Raw genomic sequence first — 18239 nt, forward strand, 5'->3', positions numbered from 1 at the left:
AAACAATTTCTATTACAACTTTTAGTTACTGGAGGGTAACTCTCTACCACAAATAAATTCGTTGCAGAGTTGAAACAGTTGCCAAATGCTCGGCAATGAAATGCAAGCATAGGTCACTTCTAATTCCATACACAGAAGCGAGAGCACATGAATACTACACGGTGCCAGGTGAGCACAGAATTGGGTAATGAGTAAAAGTGATTTTCAAGTTATGTGCCTGTGCAGAATTGAGTATCAGTGTGAAGTTTAGGGCAAAGTCTGCATCTATGTTGAAAAATTATTATCTGGCGTGTATTTTTTTTAAGTCCTTTTATTCCCTCCTCTTAATTGCAACACCGAGGCAGTCTGATTGTGATCACTGTGCACAGAATCTAGGAAACGACAGTTGCACCCAGCTTGGTGTCACAGGAATGCCTGCCTGGCCGGGCAGCCACAGGAAATATCCCATCATGTCTTCTACCTGTGGCAAGCGGCTTGTATTGGAATCTGTTCTCTGGTAACAATGTTTGTGGGTGGAGCGCTCTAGCAGATCACCTGAATGGCAGCCCATTGCCTTCCTAAATGTTTAGGAATTTAGGTGTGCCTTCAAAATGGATGGTCTGCTCTATAATATCGTCCAGAACAATTTGGAAGACAAAGTTCAATTATATAGTATCCAGAGCCTTGAAAATTAAGATACAGCCGCAGGTACAAACAGGCAAACAAAAAAACCTCAGCAGCCACACGACTCCTAGTAACACACTCAGGTGTAGTATGTCTTCCGTTGGTTCCTCATCCACTTGACTAAAAGGGCTGCAAAAACCGATCTCCCAAGGCTGCCGTAAGGTCATAGAAATTGATAACCCTTACAAGCAATGCTTATGTGAGTCTGTCTGTGTCTTGAAGATAGTGCACTTTGTAAATTAATCCTCCAAAGGCAAATATATTGTAAGTAGCTTGTTATCTCTAAAATACTAAATCGAAGAATACATGGGATTATATTGACAGAAATTACATTTTCTGTAATGGGGCTTAATATATCTGAAATCTCTCCCAAAGGCTCCCAGACTCTCTAACAGAGAAGGGTCTGTTAATGTAGGTGCAATGGACATCAAGAACAAATTTATTCACCAAAATGGATTAGGCCATGTAATCAGAGATTCTGTAATATTAATCTTTGACACTTATTGAAAAGAAAAAAATACTTCTGTCTGCAAACTGGCATTCTCAGTTCTCATCTTTCCCCAACCAGGCTTTGGGCCTTTTCTGGATTTTACTTCAAAGAGGATACGGTTTCCCCATCATAAACACTAATCTAAAAATATTAGGACAATTAATTAGACACTTAGTTTTAGAGGAGGTTGGATTTTGATACCCTTCACATATGACACTAGCTCTGGGTGACTGTATGAACGTGGCTTTCAGCGCACTCACAAAGGGTAATAAATCATACTTCCTCAAAGGCTCCTTGCCACACCGCTGTACATTAAGTCAGAATATTGTTGGCTGCTACTTGGTACCTAATCTCAGCTTTCCCCCAAATCAGGAGTTCACACATTTATTTAGAAACAGTATTGCACAGCTCTGAGATACATCAAGTTTTGAACAGCATCAAAGTAGAAACATACATTTTTTCTCTTTTTTCTATAGGGAGGTCAGAAGAAAGGAGAGCCCATCCTGGAATGCTTATCCCTAACAAATTCTAACCGAACTTAGTTATCCAGCGAATTTAAAACCTGACAGGTATGTGATAGTGGATTTTCTTGTTTCATAGAAAAGAGGATATCACTCTTTCTATTGATTATTCTTAAAAGTTAAAAAAAAAAAAAGGTCATAGAGAGAGACATTTACAGAGCCATAGTGAACGTGAATTAAACACTAATATATACTATGCCTAAAATCTGTCAATTTATAAAGGAGGTGGAAAGCAATACACTGTTTTCTTTTCTATACTAGCAAGTGCTCTCACCCACCAGTCAATACTGTGTTCTCACCTTTGGATCAACAAGCCACGGGGGAAAACTGGGTGTGTCTTCTTAATGCAAAACATTAGCTGCAGGTTGCCAGAGGGGGAAGCAGATTGTGTGTAAACACAAAGCCAAATTACTTACCAATTGTTCACTTGAAGGATGGTGAGTCCTGTGTCTTGTGCCAACTGCTTTTTCTGTTCTTCAGAAGGGTAAGGGTGCTGAAAGAGGACAAAAAAGATAGGTTGTGCACGTACACTTTGGATACACAATGTGCACATCACATGTCAGGTGCAACGCTAGGTGCAAGGGATTCAATAATAAACACATATGCTCTGTTAAAAACAATATGTGTACTTCAGGCAATATTTAGGCTATTTTGTCAATAACCTAAGAGTCTAGCGAGGTCTATAATTAAAGGTAAAAATGCTGAGGTGTGTCACTCTTATTAATGGAATACTACATCATCTAATTAATGGCAATAAAAGACAAGCCAATTACCAAGATTAGTGAAGTGTATAAATAGCTACTTAGGATACGTGCAGAACCTTGATACTGAGTTTATTCTTTAACAGGTTTATTTGTTGCAAACACAAAATTCAGTAGGACCTTCACTGTATTTTATGGGATTAAAATAACAAGTTCTTTTTGAGTGTACAAAAGTGTACCACCTTGACGTGATATTTTCTAGAACCACAGATTTTTAAAGCTGAATCATTTGGACCAACAAGCTCAGCTCAGGTCCCCAGGAGTTAAGCACCTTGTTAACATGATATTCTCCTCCCAAAACACCATGTTGCTGGACGCAAATATCAAAATTAAAGTGGGTGTATTTAAAAAAAACCACACACGCTATTCATTTTAGCTCTTCTGCAAAGCACAAACAAATGAAATTCTACCAAAGTTGGTTTCCCTATCTGAATGCCAACGTATGCTGGGATTCTGAACATAAGGTCAAAGACCAGCACATTTTGCATGCGAAGAAAAAGCCTCAGGAGTTAGAGTGGATAAAAAAATATTACAGGATTAGATAATAAAATGAAATCTATACCTTCTTGTAAGATGTTTAGAATTCTACTAAGATTAGTTTTGGCAAGATACTTTCTGTTGAATAGTCAACTATATCTAAGATTGAAATATACATTTCTAAAGCCTGGGAGAGGAGCTAAGGACATGGTTTCCATCCACTGGTGACATGGGCTACTTTGAAACACTGCACCCCAATAAATTCTCCCAAGATAATAATTGTTCTGATAGTCAACCTTCTATTCTCTTTATGAATGGGAAAGGGCACCCCCAACTCTCCATTTAACGATACGTGCCATCGGAAACTAAATTCTGGTCTATTGAATGCTAATTAACATAGCTTTCAATCTTATTATTAATGTCTGATTAGATGCTAAGAAGGCTCGTTAATGACCACTTCAATGCTCTTACATATAAGTTTAAATATGTTCTGTATCTATACACATGGGATTCGATTTGTGGAGAGCAGAGATGTAGCCATTTTTCCCATAAGCATTGTGTCTTGATTGTCACTTAATCAATAAATACACAGTTAGAATAAGGCTTTGCTTTCACGGAATATAGTGCCTCTCTCTAAAGAGCTCCAAGTATATTACAGACAGAACGGTAATTAATCCCCATTATATCCCTTTGAGGGACATAAATAGAATCTATTGTCCCTCATGTTTTACTGGTGAGGAAACTGGCCAGGGGAAGGCACAGTCCGCAGTGACACGACCTAGGGACATTTCCTGCTTCCCATCCAGTGTCTAAGCCTCATCATGACAGAAGGATATGGCAAACGCCTTTCATAATCTCCATTCCTGTCCCGCCTCAAAAAACCTCCAGACCGCTCACCTTGCCCAGCAGTGCGTGCCACCACCCAGCCCTGCCCACTTCCCAGATGGGCATCCTCTTCTCACCCCACCGCACCCCTCTGTCCAGCCACTTGGTGTGTTCTTCCAACACCCCAAGCTGGTCCCTACCCTCAGGCTCCTGCTCCAAGGTAACTGTCAGGTCTCAGCTCAGTTGTCAAGCCTTACCCTCCCAACTCTCCACCAGACCACCTTAGCACTCTCACACCAGTTTTTCCCCTTTTTCTCTAATAGCAAGCATCACTCAATGAAACACCCGTTCTGATTATTTCTTTCCTTGGTCATGCGTCCCTTCTCACTCATTTAGCATCTCTAACACCCTCGCCTTTCTCATTCACCATCCTTAAAGCCCAGACCTGCACATAAAGAAAACCGGTAAATACCAGCGGAACAAAGGAATGGCTCTGACTTGCCACGATACACAGATACTCTCCACTCAGATGCAACATCAAAATATATAATAGGGCTTCCCTGGTGGCGCAGTGGTTGAGAGTCTGCCTGCCGATGCAGGGGACACGGGTTCGTGCCCCGGTCTGGGACGATCCCACATGCCGTGGAGCTGCTGGGCCCGTGAGCCATGGCTGCTGAGCCTGCGCGTCCAGAGCGTGTGCTCCGCAACGGGAGAGGCCACAACAGTGAGAGGCCCGCGTACCGCAAAAAAAAAAGGAAAATGTATAATAAAAAAATTTTTTTAAAGCCCACAGGAAGTACAAACAATCCAATTTGAGATCCAACACGACTTTCCTTACTTCATTCCTAAAAGTGATGTCTACCCACTCTTTTCAAATGAAAGTATATCACCTCCATAATCGGCAGAGACCATAGGTGACAATCACCCTACTCACCATTATGCCAGTCATCACAGGCAAAATCTCACAATTGGATACTGACCTAAAAGCAATACACTGCCCTACGGTTTAAAACATGACTCCCACTTCATGAAGGTTTGCCACACATACAAACCAAATGAATCTTTTATCCTCTGAACTGAATTATGGTTTCATATATAGTAGTTCTACGTCTATACTAGTTGAAGAATTGCACAAAGTTACATATGACCCGTTTAGACTGTATAAATTATGCTGCCATTCACTAACTCTGAGCCTTTGAAAAAGGGACAACTTCTCGATTTTATCATCTGGAGGTTAGCCAGGCTAGCAATTCTTGAGTAATAAAAGCCTGACTTTGAAATATGCAAATTTTAGCATCTAGCTGTTGGCACTATTTGCTATATAAAGCTGTACACTGATGTACACAAGTCATTTCCAATCTATAACATCTTCTGTAATATGATTTGCTTACAGTTTTGCAGGTCCTCTGGAAATCTCTTTCAGTGCTTTTCAATTGAATTAATAAATACGTCAATGGTCCCTCTTCCCTACAGCTGGATGGCAACACCTTTTGCCCTGTCTTGTTAGTTGTGTCTTAATATTATGACCAGAACTGGATAAAAATTAATATTTATGCCATTTACCTTTAGTTACTTTGAAAATTGAGAATTGTCACAGTCATTTATTTGTGCTGTGTTTTCAAGAGTATTTTTGCATGCCTGTTTGTGAGCAAGTTTTACATGCATTCTTAGAAAGCAAGTGGAATTCACATTTTATTTATGCAAAGGGTGTCAGGAAAATTCTCTTTGGATCATTAAAATTACCTGAATCATTATAGCTTCAAAGAGCAATCTATGGCCTGCAAATTGTCAGTGCAAGTTTAGGTTGTTTCTTTACATCATGCAGTTTCTGATTTCAGAATTTAAATATCATAAAATGAGAAAGTTCTAACCGTTTTTTTTCTCTGTCACTTTTCATGTGATCTGATTTTAAGTAATTGGAACAAACTGTGCCTAATTTCATGCAGCATAATTGCCAGGCAGCCTCAAGCTATGGAGACCCAGCACTCTGTCTCCATTAAACAATTTTCAGTTGTTCAGGATATATTTTTTTTAATAGAAATGAATGAGCCTGGATGAAATTAAATGTCACAATAATCTGGTCATTGTTAAGGGGGCAAAAGGTATCAACAAAACTCCTAAACCTCTGTCTGTGGTAGACCGACTGGATAGTTTTCTTTTTTTCATAGTCCTTGAACCTGGTTTCCCACAAACTTTCAATTCCCCCCCCCAAAAAAATTCTGTAATTGCTAGAATCACATGAAAGCCACAACATCAGGTAGTTAATCCACAGTCAGTCAAAAATTCACAAAGAAGTAGGCTTTTTAACTGAAATCCAATATGTTTAACTATCTCAAATCCTATGCATCTTTCCTAGATAAGCTTTTTGTGGACAGTATGAGTTATTCCTTTGTAGACCTAAAAAAATAAAAATGACTTGACAAAAACCCAACATGCCACAGGCAAGGCTGCTGTGAAAACATTCAAAGCCCAGGTTGCCTTCCGCCCACAGGGCTAGTGAGGCCAAGAGAAGGGCAAAGGTAGATGTCATTTTACAAAAGAGAGAAAGACGAGTGCCATATTAGGAAGAAAACGGAAAATTCATTCCAAACCGTTGCAACCACAGGGCTAGGTCTCCCTTGCCATTTTCCTGAACACCTCTGCTATTATGGCATCTAAGCGGCAAGGACACCGGTTTAAGAGAGATCAGTAGGTTCTTGTGAAGGAAAGAGGGATTGCACTTGCCAGATATACCAATCAACCTAATCACTATGGGATATCAAAGCAAATTTGACCACAGTCCAATAGACAGTGACAGGAGACCTCGTCTTTGTTGTGTACATTAGCTTCCTGCCATTATCTCTTAAAAGCTTAATTATTTGCAAACAATTGATCAAGATGGGAATTTGAGAAAGGATATGTAAGGGCCACTGGGAGAACGGCAAAGCATTAAGAGAGTAAACAAAATTACCTTTAGATCTTACAATAAGAACTAACGATTGAGACCGGAGAGAGCCAGGCAGTGCAGTAGCTGCAAGGCTTCTTTCTCGAGTGTTTCCCATTTGATCTGCATTAACACCTCAGGAATGAGTGAAAGCCATAAAACAGTGATTATGTATGGGTAAAGCTGACCCTCCCTTCCAACATTAAACCTGCACACATGTATTAGGTGGGCTTCGCCGGGGAGAGAAGAGCTGCTAGACTCAAAGGGAAAACGAGTGGCTTGGGCAGTGGAACCCGAGCTAAAGGCAAGAACTCACAAAATGATTATTCTGATTTCAATAAGCAACACCCTGACTTCTTCCCAGTCTCTTGCTGAAACAGACCCTGTGTGCCACTCTTCCTGTGTTTCTAGATCTGCAGTGTGACTTCTAATAATGACCTCGGATAGCAGTGATGGCTCAATAACCCCATCAAAGAATAAAATGATCCCTAGAGTATGTGTACTGTGTAACAGAAATAGAGGTTGTCTCAAAAAAAAAAAAAAAAAAATCGAGGACTTCCCTGGTGGCACAGTGGTTAAGAATCTACCTGCTAGTGCTGGGGAAGATCCCACATGCTGCGGAGCAACTAAGCCCATGTGCCACAACTACTGAGCCGGCGTGCTGCAGCTGCTGAAGCCCGCGCACCTAGAGCCTGTGCTCCGCAACGAGAGAAGCCACTGCAGTAAGAAGCCCTTGCACCGCAACGAAGAGTAGCCCCCACTCGCCGCATCTAGAGAAAGCCCACACACAGCAACAAAGACCCAACACAGCCAAAAATAAAATTTTTAAAAAATCTAAAATTAGCTTACATAAAAATTAAGTCTGAACGGTCCTTTCACCAGCCAGAGAGAATAGGAAGTGACAGAAAGAAAATGGCAACTTTCTAAAGAAAGGTATCTCTGCCCAATTCCAATCTTATATCTTGAGATGGGGACGGGAGGGGGTTTCTGATGCTGGTTATCTGGTATTTACAAGTTTACAATACATTGGAAGAAAATTTATTTCTGTCAACAGTCAAACCCACTCTTTCAGATGAGCATTAATAGGAAGAGAAACTCTTCAGCACACACAGATGGAAAATGTCCAACCTTCTATCTGAATGATATCCTTGACCAAATGTACCCCTTTCATCAAATTTTCCACCCCTGACTGCAAACGTGGATGCCAAGACAGTGATGAACTTTATCTTATCTACCCTGGTAACCAAGTTTCAATAATGGTCCCTCCCTCTCTGGCTTGCCCACTCTAACAGCTCATTGTAATGGCAACAGAAATTTTGAAAATAATCCTGTACAGAGCTCACTGGTGAGATAATGGAAAGCTACGCTGCCCCTTCTCAAGCCTCAGATTAGTAATTTCTTGTGACACAGAACTGCCTCTCCACCGAAACTGCAAAACAGCTATAACAAAGCAATAGAGGTGGAAGCAATTTTCAAGCAAAATGTTACATGCTATACTTTAAAAGGTATGGGAATAGGTACCGGGAGAGCTGATCTAACAGGAGGAATTATGGCAACTGTCCAATATCACCCTTATCAAGGCAATGTTCTGTTGCCTGGCTGAATATGCTGGAAGAACAATTTCGGAACTTCTTTTATCCTTTTTCCTCCAGCCCTTTGCCTCCTCCACAGCAAAGTTTAATGCATTAATATAAATTGACCTTGAGCTAAACTCTGGTATGTGATGGAGAGATACTCCCTTTAAAGAAGAAGAAAAAAATCTACCATATGGCTCTTAACCATTGGATCTCTGTGTTCTTTTAAAACTTCTACTGAGTTTTTGTCACTAAGGGAATATTGTGGATCTGTCTAAATTAAAATAACCAGCTATATATGTGACCTCTAAGAGCAGAAGCAGAAGCCTGTTAACCAAATATATTTATATTTGTTTAACATGAATTTTTTTTTTGCCTGTAAAAACTTCTGCCACTTTAAATAAACTTGCAGCCATTTTCCCCTTGTGCATTGACTATGAATAGCTTACACTGTGACAATTACATTGATCTAGGATACTTTTTTCCTTTAAAAAAATCCATAATGCTTCGCTATTGTCTTTCAGCTTTATGAATTAGTTTTACTGTTTCAGTGAATGCTTTTTTGTCTTCTGACTGCACATTATCAAAGAGACACTTTGTGCCTCTCATTTGCATTACAAAAGCAGTGTACGGTGCAGTGGAAGAGCATAGCCTGAATGCATAGCAGTTGAGTCCTGCATCCTCACACAGGCTGGAATCAAAAGAAGAACGGTGAGGTCTGTACGGCTAAGAAGCCAAAAATGTTTGGAGCATCATCAGTGAAGTCACAGGATTTCAACCTCTTTTCTTAATTCTCCACCAACGCTCCTAGATTGCCCAGTTGCTCAAACTAAATGTGCTCCATTGACTGTTCAGCACTGGCTTTTTCTGAAGCCTAGTCAAGCCATTTTCCAGACAAGCCCTCAGATTTGATTTCTTGTCTATCCAGCAGCAGTTATAAGAAGTTGCTAGTAGAGGTGTGCAAGCAGGAAGGTCAGGTGGGAATCTCTAAACTTGATCTTATCACATGAAAATGACATAAGTGTGAAAGGAAAAATTGAACACTGGCTAGCATTTCGTAACAGTCTTCACTTTTGCACTAATGAGACTATACAATACACAGCACTGAAAACGTTGTTTTATAGTTAATTATAAGAGGCTAATACTACAATGCCTCGCCTGTCTTACCTATCTGATCTTTTAATTTCTTGTAAATATTAATTAAATATAAAATAAAAGCACTAAATAGAAAAAAACATACTACATTAAGGGATTTCATAGTCCTTTGTATTGGGGATTTTTTTTTTTTAAGTTGCTTGCAATTCCATTATAATAACTATGTTTAGATGTATTCTTCAGTAGCTATAGATATGTTCCAGGAGTATTTTAAAATATATGCATTAAAGACATAAAATTTAGACTCTAAATTAGCAATTACTTATATCCGCCTCCTAAAAGTATTAAAATTCATGAAGAGTGCTAAAATTATTTTGAACAGTTATGATGATTAATGAACTCCCTGAATATTGATTCTCTTAGTAGGAAACCATGGCTATAAAAGGAAACACATAAAGGCCAATAAGAAAAACAGGGTAAGAGGAGTAGGGGGATGAGAGTGGGGGTGGGAATAGGGGCCATGCTTCACTTTTGTGTCCTTTTCAAATCATTTTAAGTAATAGCTCATTTGAACTCTTACTGTTTGTCAGTAGGACATATGCATTACACGCATTATCGCAAGTACTCTTGGTGACCCCCATGAGTAGGGGCTATGCTTAGCTCCATTTTATAGATGAGGAAGCTGAGGCTTGGCTAGGTCCCAAAACATGAACAAAGGCTCACAGCTACTTAGTTCTGGAGCCAGGTCTGCCCTCCCCTGAGTTTCTCTACTTGGCTACCCTTCCACTGATGTTTCTTTCCCATTTCTCCCTTTCCTTTTTTAAGGTAAACATTTTAAAACCAAAAACATATTCTAATGGAACATGAACAAAGTTATCCATTGTGGTGAGAGGTGACTGAATGTTTCTCTGCAGTTTCAATAGCCTCGATCCAGGAAAAGTTGCTGCTTTCCTCTCCTCCGCTGCATCCCCACAGCTTCTGCCCTGCAGGCAAATATCAAGGGGCAGGGATGGAGCTGTGAGGTGAAAGTTAGTTCACCAGGACCTTTCCCCACATTCTCCCTCCAGCGACTATCCAAAGGGACTTTATTATTTTTTTGTTTTTGTTTTTTTGGTTTTTTTCGGTATGCGGGCCTCTCACTGCTGTGGCCCTTCCCGTTGCGGAGCACAGTCTCCGGACGCGCACGCAGGCTCGGCGGCCATGGCTCACGGGCCCCCAGCCGCTCCGCGGCATGTGGGATCTTCCCAGATCGGGGCACGAACCCGTGTCCCCTGCATCGGCAGGCGGACTCTCAACCACTGCGCCACCAGGGAAGCCCCAAAGGGACTTTATTAATAGCAGCTTTCTAGTATTAGTAAGAGTGATAGAAGTAGTAATGGTACCACGTATTAAGAAGTGAGGATGTACCAGGCATTGTTCCAAATCCTTCACATGCATTACCTCATTTAATCCTCACAAAAACTTTACGAGGGAGGCTCATATATTATACCCATTTGACAGATGAAGAAACTTGAGCATAGAAAGGACAAATTACTTTCTCACGTTCACACAAGCTTGTAAGTAATAGAGCTGGGATTTGAAACTTGGTGATAACATACAAGTTGAGAAAATTCACTTCCAAATTATTTTGTTTTCTACATGATGGGTGGAGCAATCCCACTCATTCCTGATGAGTTAATCATGAATATATAGATGATGATTACTACTCATTTTATGAAGAAGCTATTATCTTAATGTGTATGTGTCTACAACTCAGTTCTGTTAATGGAAGCAATAGGAAATTCTGCTACAAGATACAAAACTCAATGGAAACTAATACATCCATCACTTTATTCGTTCTTCTAGTGTTGCTTATAAACACAAGAATGATGGTAGGTTATATATGAGAACACTCTTTAAGGGTCATAGAAACAAATGCCTGTTCTTCCATCCACCTGCATTACAATATGCCTTAAATTGTCTGCTTTGAAATTAATTGTTGTGTGTTTTTCTACCAATTACTTTCATTTTGTTTGTGATTCTTAATCAAATATGAGTTAAATTACATTTGGAACCATTTCATTTTAGTAGAATACTAATAAAAACACAGGAATGCTATTGCCATTTACAAGGCAACTAGCCCAGTTCTGCGCCCAATAAATATCTGTTGTATGAATGAATGAGTGCTATTGAAGTTAGAGACGCCCAAAATGCCTGAACCAGCATTTATAAGTCAATGACTTCAGATAAACATCAGAAAACTAGCAGCCCCATTTTAACAATTGTTCATCCTCCTCACTCAGTTCTACAAATCCCAAAAGCAGTACAGATTTTATTTACTTTATTTAACTGACATTTTTATAATGTTTACTCTACATCAGGCAATGTTCTCAGTGCTTTACCAGTATTCACTTGTTTAATACTTATAACAAGCCTATGAGATCAGTGTTTTTACCCTGATGTTACAGATGGGGAAACCGAGGCACAGAGTCTAAGTTACTCACAAATAGGATGAAGCTGGGATTTGACCCTAAGAAACCTAGTTCTGCAGCCCACGTTCTTCATTCCTGTGTTATTCTGTTTATCTTTTTTTAGCATGTATAATTTCCCCCGAAGTTTCTCCCAAATCCGCTCTATGTTGTTGTTGGGTTTATCTGTTGCAAAAGTTCCCTTCCCACTCTCCAATTGCAATGTAATAAAATTCAAGTTCTCCATCTTACAGGACTGAAGAAAGAATAGAGGAGACTACTGTTTCGACATACAGGCTCTCCCCCAAGAATTTCACTGTAGCAATAAAACAAAACCATAGCACACCATCCTGGACCACTTTTCTGAAAAGAAAGTTCATGACCAGTTTATACAATAAACTCCAATAAAGTGAGGATCTTTTCCAAACTACATACAGCTCATCTCCGCTCTTGCTGAGAGCGTGCCAGCTAAAAGGAGACCTATCCCCAACCTGTAGAACACTTTTCCACTTTAAAAATCAAAGCGAAAGAGTTTTGAAGCCATGAAGAGAAAAGACAAGGAAGATGAAATACAGTGGTACCATTTGGAATGAGACTGTTGACAGTTATGATTCCTGCCTTTACAGACACCCTGTCCAGCATTAAATATTGAGGAAAAAACCCTTGTAAAAAGAATAAAGTCTCCAGTACACTTGGTGAGAAGATGTTTTGAGAGAGAGAAAAGCGAGAGCCAGGGAGAGAGAGAGGGAGAATTCATGCTGCTCCCAATATGACTAAAGACCCCTGGAACTGGTACTCATTCTCTAGTGCTAATTTTCCCACTTAAATTACAGTGCTGGTGTAGCCTCATCTCATTAGAGATCATTGTCCCCAGTAGACAGTTGTGTTTATGGGGGACTCTGGCTGTTCCACACCTGCTGATCAGGTTGCTATGTGATCAAGGCTGCATACAAACAGCAGACTCGAGCTTGCTGGACTGCGACTGATGAGCCCAGGCTAATTCAGGGGTGATTATGTAGTTTACTGGACCACTAAACCTCTTTAAGCTTGTAATTACTGCCTATTTGAGTAAAGAACATTCAAAAGCAATTCACTGCATCATGCCTGCCACAGCTGGAAGCAGGCTGCCAGCAGTCTGTGGGGACGTTAAAATCTACAGGGACATGGATTGAAGCCCAGCTAGCAGACACTGTCAGCGGTACCCGCAGCCAAGTCTACGCACATTCCTGCTCACCTCTCCTGACCAAGCTTACCATTAAAGGTGCCGTGAAAACTACAGAACAGCCATAAAGATGACAAATAACGGAATGAAGTGATACAAACTACATTTTAATGATTTCCCCCTTTCGTAAGGCTAAAATTGAAAATGTCTTTTCACAATGCCAAAGAGAGAGAGAGTATATGCTTTAAATAATATACACCGCTGAGATTTACTGTGTACTTGCTGAAAGTTCCATCCAAAAAAATACCAATTTGAAAACAAAATGCCCACCTTTTGGGCTTTCTAAAAGAACTGGGATGTACAGTCATTTGAGATCTCTTCCACCCACTTAGCTGTCATGTTTATAACCTTAGCTGGGAAAATATTGTTTAGCTACTTGATGGACATTTTCTAAGATCACGTGTAGATTTCTGCTGTTAATGAATTAAAATGCTGCTCAGGCACCTGAGGGAAATTTACTTTCAAGAGTCAGAGAAGATTTCAGGAAAAAAAAAGTATCAGTATTTATCAATGTTCTCATTTTCTTTTGCTGTCACCTTAACAACTGCAGTTCTTTTGTATAACAGAAGTGTAAAACATGCTTTGCATTGCTGTGGATATAATTATTACTTGTCTCTAAGTAACAAAAAAAAAGACTGGAACTTAATGAAGGGGGATTAAGTTAATTTCTTTTTTAGCTAACAGTTTCCTGTCTCTTAAAATGCAGACCTTGGTGAATATAATGTTCAGGGAAAGAAAATTAAGCTTTTTATTTCACTAAAATCTCCACTTTGGAATACTGATATTAAAATATTAAGATGATGTTTATTCTTTAAAAGTATGTAAATTTGGTATTAAATAAAGCCACAGAAATCCTTTCTGACTACCCCATCCAAAGTCCACAGATCCAGGGGGTTTATGTGTTATCTACACATCATTCCTATTAATATTCATTAGGTGGGTCTGCTTGCATTTTTATAAGCTGTGAGAGAGGCAAAGAAACAACCAGAATTCTTTAACACATGGGCATTATCAACTCAGCGTATGCCAAACAGCAGAGCACCCAGATCTGAAGTTAAAATTCAAACACAATTTACCTTTACTTAGCTAATTTTCATGAAAATTCTCTTCCCTTTACCCATTGTAGTCTAAGCTCTTTAATTATCTCTATTCTCTGTAACATACACTTCAATTTTTAAGAGATTATTCAGCACTATATTTTATCTTGGTTAACAACAAAACCCTTATCTTGCAATCAAACTAAAGAGAATTTCCCTTTAAGAAAAAAAAAAAACCTAAAAACTTTAAATTGTCTTAGTAATATGATTACCTTTATCTTTATGAACCTTCTTAAGCAAACCCTTTTTAACTCCCCAAAGCATTTATTGATGCGAATTCACTGTCTGTCTCCAGAGTGGATTATAGAAGAAGGAAGAGTCTTAGTCAAAATTTGGGCAGATCCCCAGTATTTGTTTCCCAAATTATGCTTTCTCAGTCGTCCAGTCTAACTGGACAGGGAAATGCTCACAGGGCTGTGGACGTTTTTCTGTGGCATTCCCACAGAGCTCTAAGATGTTCCTGGAACATCTTAGATGAGTAGGAAAAAGAGTGGGACCTGTCATCAACAAGATGACAAGATAAAGGTGGCAGAAATAAAGGTATTCAAAGTTAACTTGGAATGTAAATTGGGACAGCCACTATGGAAAACAGTATGGAGGTTCATTAAAAAACTAAAAATGGAAGTACCATACAATCCAGGATTTCCACTCTGGGGACTATATCCAGAAAAAATGAAAACTCTAATTCAAAAAGATACATGCACCCCAGTGTTCATAGCAGCACTATTTACAACAGCCAAGACATGGAAGCAACCCAACTGCCCATCAACAGACAATCTTAAGAAGATGTGGAATATATACATAATGGAATATTACTCAGCCAGAAAAAAGAATGAAATATGCCATTTGCAGCAACATGGGTGGACCTAGAGAGTATTATACTTAGTGAAATAAGTCAGACAGAGAAAGACAAATACACTATATGATATCACTTATGTGTGGAATCTAAAAAATAATACAAATAAATCTATATACAAAATAGAAAAATACTCACAGACATAGAAAACAAACTTACAGTTACCAAAAAGGAGGGGGGGAGGGACAAATTAGGAGTATGGAATGAACAGATACAAACTTCTATACATAAAATAGATAAGAAACAAGGATTTACTGTATAGCATAGGAAATTATACCCAATATCCTGTAATAACCTATAATGGAATATAATCTGCAAAAGAATAAAAAAAAGTTAACTTGGCTAGTTTGAGGCTTTTTTTTTAAGAGTTTGAGTTGGGTGACCTTTTATATCCTTTATATTTGTGTAACACTTTACATTTTCAAAGAGCTTTTATTATATTTTATGAAATTTGAGCCTTACAACTACTTGGCCAAGTTGGAAGGACAGGTAATGTTGCCTCCATTCTATAGGAGAAAAAACAAAACTCAGAGTGGACACATGGCAGGTTATGAGGTTAGGAAGTTGTGGCTCATAGGCCTGGAGCCCAGGCCTCCTACTTTTACACTCTTCTGAAGCTCAAAGTTTATCTTTTGATGATAAAATAAAGAGCTGTAGCCACGTCCTTCAGAAAGCTACCGTGAGTTGGTGAGCCCAGCCTCTGTTTTACTGTGTAAATGTGCATTGCTCTATACACAAAGGGTGAAACAAAAAACTCAGACTAAAACCAGATAAAACAGAACACCTTTCAAACTGGCTGTCATCATTTCTAACAAAACTTACATAAGTAACCTAAGTAGTAATGCTAGAAGGTCTTAAATAATGGCATTGGCCCCTTCTACAACTGGCTTTGGGAAAGAACTATCGTTACCGAATGACCGGGTAGTTTGTTTCTTTGACACAACTAGACTTAGTTTTGTTTTATTTAATGTGTCTTTCTTTGCCATTTCATGTGTGACATGAGTTTGCTAATAACATATACAAGAGGCCTAATTTTCCCCCCTCCTAAGTCACTTCCTAGGAGAACCTGGGCATGTGTGGAGACTCATCAACCTGTGTAGGTCAGGAAAGTGGTCATTAAGTCCGTTTCTGCTCCAGTGATGTGGTTACACATTGACAAATAGCATATCTAAAGGAAAACATTTTAAGAGTTATTGGTTTCAAGAGATGCCGTTAGGTGTACCAACTGAGCTAGATAACTGGAGCTCAAGTCCCAGAACCCACATCGACTGTGTGGCCTTGATCAAGGCATTTCAGTCTTCTGAGCCTCAGCTCCCTCATCAGTGAAAATGAGGATGACAGAACCGTGGGGGTCAAATGAGACAACACACATTAAATTGCTTGGCATATGGGGCTTCCCTCATGGCGCAGTGGTTGAGAGTCCGCCTGCCGACGCAGGGGACACGAGTTCGTGCCCCGGGCCGGGAAGATCCCACATGCCGCGGAGCGGCTGGGCCCGTGAGCCATGGCCGCTGAGCCTGCGCGTCTGGAGCCTGTGCTCCGCAGTGGGAGAGGCCACAGCGGTGAGGGGCCCGCGTACCGCAAAAAAAAAAAAAAAAAAAAAATTGCTTGGCATAGTGGCTGGCCTGGATGGAGGGCTTAGTAAATAGTAACTGAATCTGAGATGACTCACAAGGATGGGCTAATCTAACTAAACATACTATATACATTTATATATATTTTTTCACAATTTGTAAGGAAGAGGGTTTGACTAGGTAATTCTTGTCATTTATTTTTCTAGTGTTTAAATTAGGTTTTAATGTTTTCTTACAATTCTCTTTATTTAGACAATCACTTCCAGGATATCTAAAGAAGGGGCAGCTACACAGGCAGTCACACAGGGCACCCCACACAGAAGAGCCCCACGCCTGGTTTCGTTTGCTGATGTCGCCATCTTGAAATTCTTCAAAAAATTTTTTTAGAAGCCCTGCATTTTCAGTTTGCACAGTTTATATGGAGGATGTATGCGTTCTCCACAAATCATATAGCTGGTCCTGCTAAAAGAAAGGGAGGTTCTGTTTTCCCTATCAGATGTTTTCTATTCAGCTACAACCCCTCCTGAATTTACCTGAGCTTCACAGAATAGATAAATAATGACTACGTTTGTACTAAAAGAGTGTAAGAAAGAAAACACTAAAAAAGCAAGATGTAGGAGGTGAGACAGTGTGGATGTGCTCAGGCCTCAGACAGATGAGTAAGGACACTTGAATGACCCTCCAGTGGCCTGCAAGGATTCACACACTCCCGTAAGTGCCTAAATCACCCTCGGGGACAGACCGAGGCACCGAGAAAATACTCCATATTATGAAGTCTATAGGGGAAAAGAAATCAATAATCTGAAACCTTCAAGGTGTGAGGTCCCTTCTGGCTCACTGGACTTCGGGATGTTGAGAGCCTTTGTCTTTTGGTGGCCGGGAGTCAGAAGTGGCAATTCGCCCACCTTCCTTGGCAGGGGACGAGTGCCACATTTGGCAGAAAAGCGTGCTCTCGAGAAAAGGGAGCAGAGAATCTTTTGGCCTGGGCTCCAGCTAGGATAGATCAAGAGTGAGAACTCACCCTTGCATGCCAACCAAATGCCACTGTAATTAAAAACAAACCTTTGGAAATAAAGTATCTGGAAATTATTTCGATTCCAACACATTCACAATAGGAGCTCATCGATAGTTACAATTAATTCACTTGGTCACAGGATTCTGGCAGGGGAGTGCTGTCCTTTTTTCTAAGGCTTCTTAAACAGAATTCCACTTTTTGTTGGTTCAGATAAACATATAAATAAGCAAACTGAAGAGAAAAATGTATGTAACAAGGCATAAAGTTTCAGAAGCCTCTGGCATATTTGGATTTGCACCTTACATCAAACCTTCTAAGATGGCAGCCCAGATTTCTTAAAAATGCAAAATTCTGTCATTTTGATGATGCCAAATGATGAACTCCACTATTATATGCGTATATTTTGCTTAATGGCTTCATTTATTTTAATAACAAAGGGAAACAAGATTTTACAGATGAAAGCTTTTTTTTTTTCATGGCTCCAGTGCAACTGGGATTTAAAAAATCTGTGATGTTAACCAATATGTGATAATGGCTGCTCTCAGGAGCCCTATTTCATCCCATTTTATGCAAGGAAACCTACACAGAGTAACCACCACCAGAGTACCCCGATTTTGAGAAGGGATGAGTGTCAGAGGTCTTGTGATTGTTCCTTTTCTTTCCTCTGAATGGCTACATGTTCAGTAAAGCGTCAGCTAT

General features: G+C 39.7%; 1 protein-coding gene across 7 annotated transcripts in view; it reads right to left on the reverse strand.

Moving 5' to 3' along the window:
* The window catches only part of MEIS1 (Meis homeobox 1), a 137320-nt gene that overhangs the window by 21922 nt on the left and 97159 nt on the right, over positions 1–18239 (reverse strand). For all 7 annotated transcript variants that reach the window (XM_033400392.2, XM_049696415.1, XM_033400393.2 and 4 more), the window contains exon 9: positions 2091–2167. In XM_033400392.2, the coding sequence (XP_033256283.1) occupies positions 2091–2167 (77 nt within the window). The remainder of the gene's footprint in view (positions 1–2090; positions 2168–18239) is intronic.

Source organism: Orcinus orca, chromosome 13, assembly GCF_937001465.1.
Source record: "Orcinus orca chromosome 13, mOrcOrc1.1, whole genome shotgun sequence".
Taxonomy (NCBI): domain Eukaryota; kingdom Metazoa; phylum Chordata; class Mammalia; order Artiodactyla; family Delphinidae; genus Orcinus; species Orcinus orca.